Here is an 8,493-nt window from a genome sequence, read left to right as displayed (position 1 = left end):
TAAAACTGGTTCGGAGCTCGGGTTTAGAGCCTTAGATGAAAAAAGTTTGGGAAGCTCAAATCATTAGAAAACGGTCAGTCAACTATTTACTCGGAAAAATATAATCAAAAGTAAGCAATAAGGATCGAAATGTTACCTTAAAATTTAAACTTACCGCTTTCATTAAAAAGACAACTGGAAATTACCTTAGCCTGACTCACTTACATGTGTCCCCAGCGGAGTCGCCAAGCTGTCGCAACCGTCTTTCGGTTGGGCCCTAGAATTGGGCTTCGACTTGAAAAATGTGGATTGGAGTCGCCACCGATTATTTATTTAAAAATAAATAGGTTAATCGGGTACCTTATTTCTTACCTGATCTGCGTCTTACCAAAGATATGTCGGATTCGGGAGTCGGTTACAGTCAAGAAAGGGTTAGCACCCTTGAACTGCCCTTTCGGTACTCTATAATTGCCAGTTGTCTTAATTAAGAAATATATAAGTTTAAATTAGAAGGTAAAATATCGATCCGAATTACTTACCGTAGATTGATTCGAAAGTTGTACCCTTTAAAAGTGAATGTGTCAGAGTGAATAAAACGAATAACATAAAGAAAATAAAATAAAGAGGAAAAAGAATACAACAAGATAAAAAGAGCAAAGACAATATATACATAAATAAATAAATAAGCATAAGCAAATAGATCAAAGATAAAGGAAATAAAAAAGGGAAAAGTGAATAAATAAATAGATAAGATAAAGAAGAAAAGCAAAGAAATAATAATAATAATATATTTTATATACATAAGTAGTTTAGAAAAAAAAATGATATTAGTTATAAATATACAAATATAATGACTTATAAAATAATAAAATAATCAAGTGACAAATAACTAAAGTATATATAATAAAATATTAAAAGTACATATAGATAATAATAAAATATAGTAGTAATATAGAATATAAACATGTATATATATTAAAATACCGAATGGTATAGATCAAGAAAAAAAATAAATAATAAAACTATATAATAAAACTATATAATTAAATATAAATGCTAATAAACAACATTTAAATTAAGAAATAAAAAAAAACATGGGGATCGAATTGAATGAATACAGAGTTGGGGATCAATTTTAAGAGAGGTTAGGGCGATAATGGAAGAATTAAAACAATAGGGGTCCAAAAAGGGATTTACCCTTAAATACGTAAAAACATGCGGGTCAGAAGACTGGGTCGGGTCAACACGCGGGTTAACTGGTCGGGTATGGGTTGTGTATAAAAGCCAAAAATTTGTTTAAAAATTCATTTTCTCTTCTTCCCTAGCCGAGTCACTCCCTCCCTCTCAACATTTCTCTCGTCTGTTCTTTAAAAATAAGAACATGGTTGGGTTCTCGCATGAACCCAGATTCTGGCCACCTTAGCACCGCCTCGCCGCCGCCGTTCATCGGCGGCAAAACCTTTTTTTTTTGGCCATTCAATAGATCGTTTTACCCTCGTTTCAAAAATCAAAGTCTTTTCTAAATCGGGCCTCGGGGAACCGTGGATATAAGGGAGAAGATCTTCGGTTTACCCCTTATGTTCATCGGCCAAAACGTTTCCTTTGGCGGTTTTCCGAATCAATAATAACAAAACGAACGCATGCAAGTATCAAAACGAAAAAAAAAGGTACAAGCTTTACCTTTTGTTCTTCTCAAAAACGTTCCGGTTTTGCTCTAATTTTGCTTGGAATTTCTGCTTTTATTTCGTGTAATCCCCCTCTACAATAGGTTGATTACATGTTTATTTATACTGTAAAAAAATATTTTAAAATTACATTTTTGAATCCTAATGGAACTCTAATGCTGGATTGTTGCTTTGGTTGATGATAATGGTTGTGACTCTTGCATCGGAGGACTCGGGGACTGTTGGAGAGGTGTGAAAGCTACGGTGTCCTCGAGCGGCTGGAAATAAGGGATGCGACGCTGCTGGTGAGGGGGCGTGCTAGGGTTTGGAAGCATCAGAAACGAACTGTTGGGCCTGGGTCACTTGGGCCATTTTTATTTACGTGTAATGGGCCTGCAAATATGATAAAACAATTTGTAAATATATATATATATATATATACGTTAAATAATCATATATAAATGTGTGACGAAATTATGTGTCTACACCTGGTATCTACGATATTTGGAAGATTTCAATGTGTACCGTAGTACTAGTTGGGGCTCGACGATTTTGACCTTTCTTTACCGGTAGCTTTGCAAGGCTGTAACTGTCCAGCGTGGTCGAAAAGCTGATGTAGCATGATGTTTGTTACTGCTACAGTCCTAGGTCTGGTATCGCTTGTCGTTTTTTACGCCAATTATAAATGCCCCAATCGAGTTTCTACTGGCTGCAAAGTAATTGTTTAACTTCATTTATTTAACCTTTTTTTTAATCTTAAAATTTATTTATTTTTTATTTGTTTATAATATTTTTTTATTTTTAAATATTTTAGATGGCGTCAAAAAATAATGGAGACGAAGTTGGCAGGTGCCGATGTACGAGACATACGGATGAGAATCAACATCGCTGGTCGATTCGCGGTATAACAAGATATTTTTATTATTATTATTATTGAACCTTTTAACTTTATGTATACTAACTTTGATATTTAATATTTACAGTTCTCTTGGCTTCCGTATATTGACATGGAGATCAACCGTGTATTGCAGGCATAATTTTTATAGGGTTCCAACTTATGGTTTGTCGTGACGCCGTTATTGTACCAAGTGATTGTTGAGTGGCACGCGACTGATAGAGTAATACGACAGTTTGCGGCACACTAACCGATTCCTACGGAAATCAAGGTTGATATGGACACTCTCCATGCAATCGATACGCGTGGGAAATATGATGAAAATTGGCCGGTGCGACACGCTTACTACATCGACCTATGGAATCAGCATGAACTATCGCTCCCCTATCGTCAGGACATTACACCGCTGGACTTAGATTTTGACCATTCCTACCATCTCTGGATTTACGAACAAAATGACAAACCATATCTCACGGCACCGGAAGAGATGGAAGAATGGAAACATCATCAGGTCATATGTGCCAAGTCCAAGTCCAAGAAGAAAACAATATCGTCATCTTCTTTCACTTCAGCATCTGTGGCTGAAGAGTACTATTACGCATCTCAAGCTAGTTTCAGTTATGATCTTCCATTTCATACTTCAGTTGAGACTCGATCGAATTAAGTTGAAGGTTCATGGGATACACCACAGTACACTTAAGCATCTTTGACAGAACATACGATTGCGGGTGAGTGAGATCATATCCTATATAGTCACTAAAGCCAAGTCGAAGCAGTTACGACGATGATGGCGTCAAATATCATAAATAGATCACCATCTTTGAAAGGTAGATCACAGAGTGTGTTGGGTACACCTGCTTGGCAAGACGACGACGACACTGATTAAGTCCTACGACCCCGGCGTATTTGAAGAGCCCCGTGGCATTATCATTCAACCACTCCACATCATTATCAATAACTTAGAAGACATAAATAAATTGATTTTTACTTTATAATTTTCATGTAAAAAATATTTTTACATTTATTTATTTACTTTGTATTTCGTAAAATTTAAATAAATTGATTTTTCTCTTAATTTTTTTAAAATTATCCCCGACCGAACTCGTCACATCGAGTTCCCTTAACTGTTGTTGCTCGTTGTATAAAGACTAACACACAACTACTTTCTTTAAATTCGAGGGAAATCATCACCTCGACGTGATGAGTTCCATTGATTTTTTTTATTTTATCAATTTTATTTTTTAAAATTTAAAAAAATATCTTTTAATGGACTCGTCACTTTGACGTGACGAGACATTATAACCTCAATTAAATAATGGTCCACGTGAGGACAACTACATGGTGAAAAGTTCCAGACAGATTGTATCAAATGTCATAGTTTGCTAAATAAAATTTGGGGAGACCCAATACCATATATTTTTTACCCGTCTGGGATATTGGGCCAGAAAAAAACCTCAAGTCTATTAGAACAGAGTTTAACCCTGGCCCAATTAGGATCAACTTCAAACGGCCCATTAGGCGCTCTTCATCTTCTCTACTGAATCTCAAACTGCACAAATACTTGACACTTGACAGTGACCAACAAGAAATCCTAGCCGTAGAAATTATCTTCAGATTAACGTGAAATGTTCCAATTACAGCAGCAATCTTCATTAACCTACTTCCCTAACTCCTCGAATTTGTTCCCCAATTCTCTATTATCGTTCCCTCAAACACCATCACTTCCCTCTCAGGCACTCTTGTTCCCTCCGGTAACCGACCTGTATGCCTCCCTGGGCCAGTTAACCTTAACCAATGTTGATTTCGAACCCCAGGCTCAATTTTGTGAGGACCCAAATGCTGATTCCCGAAGTTGGATCCCTAAACAGGCTGATTCCATTAGATACGATGCTACTGTAAGTTCTCTTTTCTGCATTGCTTAATGTGCAATTTGGATCTTGTATCGGAAATGTGTTAACTTCTATCGGGCGTTTTCATTTTATTTGTTTTGGTTCGTCTGTTCTAATTTGTTTGAGCATTATCATTAATTATTATTTATAATCTGAATAAGCCAGTACTAGTTCAAATGTGTAAGATCTTGCATTGGAATATGTTGTGTTTTGTTTCTGGATCGACAGTGATAGATGAATGTTTTCTACCAATGAAGTTCGAGTTTTATGTTTGTAAATATCCGTAAAATACATCCACTGATGTTATTTATATTCAGAAATATGTGTTTATTTGATGATTTGGCTATCATCATCGACTGTTTTGTCGGGTTATTTTTATGTGTTGGTTGAATAGATGAATGGCTTTTCGTCTTTTGGGTTTTTTATGCTTTATATATTTCCGGGTTTGCAGTCATCGGTAGCCGCTTTGAATTCCATAGGTAACAATGATTTGATGAAGAAATCTTTGGTGAATAATATAATAGGAAGCTTGCCGAATCAAAGCAGCCCGATTCGACAATTGCGGTGTGAGGTTTGTAATGTTGTGTGCAAAACAAAAGATGTTTGCGAGAGCCATCTTGCAGGAAAGAAGCACCTGAGGAATTTGCAAGAGATGATAAATCCCATTACCTCAATATTTTCGGAGACTTGTAACACTATCAATAACGTTGGTATCATGGGCCAAACAGGAAATGTTGGTGGGCAGTTGGTATTCAGGTCCTCTGGTGTGGAAAACGTCCACGAGTTGGAGAGAAAGAGGCAACAGCTTCTGAATGCCGGGACTCCTATTGGTTCCGTTCAGATGTGCACCATATGCAATGTTGCTTGTAACAGTCATGATGCGTTCATTAAACATCTTTCTGGAAGAAGACATGCTACTCAGGTACATTAAATAATCGATGTCTTTTCTTCGGAATAGAATTAAACTCCGAGTGTTTCCTATTTATTTATATTTTACCATTTTAAACTTGCATGCGGCTCTACATAAGAGGTGGCATTCAGCAGGTTCGGGATTTGAACCCTAGCTTCTAAAACCGAGAATCCCCAATGGCCAAGATACGGCATTATTTGTACTGGAATAAGTGTAGATGTGTGTGTTTTGTTTACTTTCGCCATATTAGTACGATTATTTATTCGTTCTAGTAATGTTTCCCCATATGGAACCTGTTTTATAAATCCATTTGTTATCTTTGGTTTATGTTTTCCATTTTAGCAAGTGTTCAAGTTGCATGATTCTTAACGTGTATATGCAGGCCGGTTTAATAGGCATCGACGGGATTGGACCTTATCTTGCTTCCATCCGAGCTAATGATCAATTTTGGAATAAAGGCAAGAAGGTGACTAAGAATAAGATCAATCAACCTACATGGTGTGGAGTCTGCCAAATCAGCTGTACCAGCACCGATGTCTTCGCAAAACACTTGTCCGGGAAAAAACACCTGAAGAACCTCGAGAATTTGGAAAAATATAAGAACAGCACGTGTTATTCATCTCCGATTGATACACCGATTGCTACTAATCTGATTATTGGAACAGCAGAGAACCCATCTGCCGATGGTTGCAGTAGTGTTAATGTACATAAATCAGAAAAGATGATAGTGCAGTCCGAGGCACTGAAAGAGGATTTGGAGACGAAGAAAAAAGTGGTGGAGGGCGGAGCCGCTGCCACTGCGGTAAGGGTGTGCATTATTTGTAATGTAGTATGCAACAGTCCGAAGGTCTTCGACTATCATCTTACCGGACAAAAGCACGCTGCCATGGTAAAGAAACTAGCCGAATAGAACACAGACGGCCATATCTCAAACCAGGTAACTAAGGGCGTAGATGGAGAATTTGTGGGATTATTGACTATTGCACTTCATGTGTTTCGTCGTGTTCTTCCACCCACATCTTATTCCATGTCGAAATTCTGTTTTGAATTTTGAGTTAATTATTCGGATTTTTTTAATTCAAGTTATTTGATTTTTCAATTTTGATATGGTTGGATTTTACAACTTGTATAAATCGAATAGCAAAAATATACAAGAAATTCAAGAAAAAAAAGAAAAAATATTAAAATGATCTTTTGCAAATTATATAAAAATTATGAAGAATTAAATAAAATTATATAAGTTTTATTAAAAAATGTTAATTAACAAAAAATATTATTTGTTTCCTTAAAATGAGAAGTTTGAGGTATTAAACAAAAAAATTTATCAAATCAAGTTTATTATAGTAAGATATTTTATTTTTGTCTTTATGCATACATGGTTTTAAATTTAGCTATTTTAGCGTATAATTTAGTCACATTATTAAAAAGATTTTAATTTGATTTTTTATTAAAAAGATTTTAATTTGATTTATTTTTTAAATGTTTTAAATAAAATATTTAATTTAATTTGATTTGAAAAATCATGAAAATGAATTAAGATGATAAATTAGTTAGCCAATTATTACTGATAATGATGGATAAAGTGACCTTCCTACAAAAAGTGCCAACTGGATCTAAATTCTTCATAATCTTATAACAAAAAGAAGATTATATTTACATTCAATAATTGAAAGATATTTTTAAGCAAAAAAAAAAATTTCCCCAGAAGTTATTTTAAGTATAATGTATTGTTGGCCAAAAAACCATTAAATATTAAATATAATAAAAAAGTTAATATTATAATTTAAGACCGTTAACAAAAAATTACTAACATAAATACTTATGGCCTGTCAAAAGTCCAATTCTGCCGCTCAAATATTAAATATAATAAAATCCCTAGTAAAGTTTGTTTGCCCAATATCTTTGGATTTGGAAAGAGGGTTTTGAGAATCAAGAAATTACCCACCAATTATTGATCCCGATCCGACTCACATTACTTTCCTATTTTCCAAATTCATATAACCACAGATAATTTTAAAGAATGACAATATAATATAAGGTTAAAAAAATGGTGTAACAGGAAATTTTTAAGGAACTTAATGAAATAGGTTAAACGTTACCGAAAATATTAAATTAAGTGTAATATATTAAGTTTTATGTAGTTTAGAAAACAAAAGAATGGCTTAACCGGGTAACTTATGTTCCCTGTTAGTATCGAAACTCACTTAGAAGAATTTTGATATTTTCGAATTGTTTAACAAGTTCAGAGCGAAATCGATTATAGTAGAGAGATCAACTTATAACATTAATGTGTGAAGGAAGAGGGCAACAAGAGCTTACTTTTTGTAGTCGAAACCTAAAATATCACTAAAATGTATAACAATAACGACTTTAAATAATGTTGTGACACTAAGAAGGTAAAATTTTAAATTTCAACCAATATCATTAAGGTAACGTATAATTTTTCCGATCGCTGGGTACAATTTTTTTAGTTGGAAATCGATTATATCGAAAGTTTTTCTCCGAGTATCGATACTTTCAAATTGTAAATAAAGGGAATGGAGAATTGTATTTAAAAGTATCAGACCTATGCACATATATTATGGGCGCAACCGTTTCTATTTTGATTAATCGCAATACTTTGTGCTCTTAACCTATTTGATTGTCGCGGGGAACACCAATGCTTCATCGGCTAAAACTTTCTTAATACTTTAGGTGCAATCACTTTTATTTTTTAAAATGATAATATTTCAGATTGTAACGTGCTTTCTTTGGAGACCATGACACTCTGGGCGTAATCTATTCTATTAATACACAAGTTGACATTACAAGTCGCGATCTATTTCCTTTAGAGCTGTGATATTTTGGGCGCAACTGTTCCTATTTTTCTTAATCGTAATACTTTGTGCTCTTAACCTATTTGATTATCGCGAGGAATGTCAAGACTTCATCGGTTAAAACTTTCATAATACTTTAGGCTTAATTGCTTTTATTTTTAAAATGATAATATTCCAGATTGCAATATGCTTTATTTGGGGGTCATGACACTCTGGGCGCAATCTATTATATTAATACACAACTTGACATTATAAGTCGCAACCTATTTCTATTAAAACCATGATATTTTGGGGCGCAACTATTTTTATTTTGTCTAATCGTAATATTTTGTGCTCTTAA

General features: G+C 34.3%; 1 protein-coding gene across 1 annotated transcript; it reads left to right on the top strand.

Moving 5' to 3' along the window:
• The first annotated feature begins 4,119 nt into the window (after nt 1–4,119).
• Nucleotides 4,120–6,346, top strand: LOC120122104 (zinc finger protein 346-like). The gene is made up of 3 exons (XM_039141343.1): nt 4,120–4,433; nt 4,879–5,349; nt 5,720–6,346. Exons 1-3 carry the CDS (start codon nt 4,164–4,166, stop codon nt 6,245–6,247), a joined length of 1,269 nt encoding a protein of 422 aa, XP_038997274.1. The 5' UTR covers nt 4,120–4,163; the 3' UTR covers nt 6,248–6,346.
• Nucleotides 6,347–8,493: the final 2,147 nt, after the last annotated feature.

This window comes from Hibiscus syriacus, unplaced genomic scaffold, assembly GCF_006381635.1.
Source record: "Hibiscus syriacus cultivar Baekdansim isolate YM2019G1 unplaced genomic scaffold, ASM638163v2 tig00110384_pilon, whole genome shotgun sequence".
NCBI lineage: Eukaryota > Viridiplantae > Streptophyta > Magnoliopsida > Malvales > Malvaceae > Hibiscus > Hibiscus syriacus.
This window is presented reverse-complemented; position numbering and strand designations above follow the sequence as displayed.

Coding starts and splice junctions, on each gene's coding strand:
- LOC120122104 (XM_039141343.1), top strand. CDS start 4,164: ATGTTCCAATTACAGCAGCAATCTTCATTAACCTACTTCCCTAACTCC. Junction 4,434..4,878: donor CCATTAGATACGATGCTACT/GTAAGTTCTCTT, acceptor CCGGGTTTGCAG/TCATCGGTAGCCGCTTTGAA. Junction 5,350..5,719: donor GAAGAAGACATGCTACTCAG/GTACATTAAATA, acceptor GTGTATATGCAG/GCCGGTTTAATAGGCATCGA.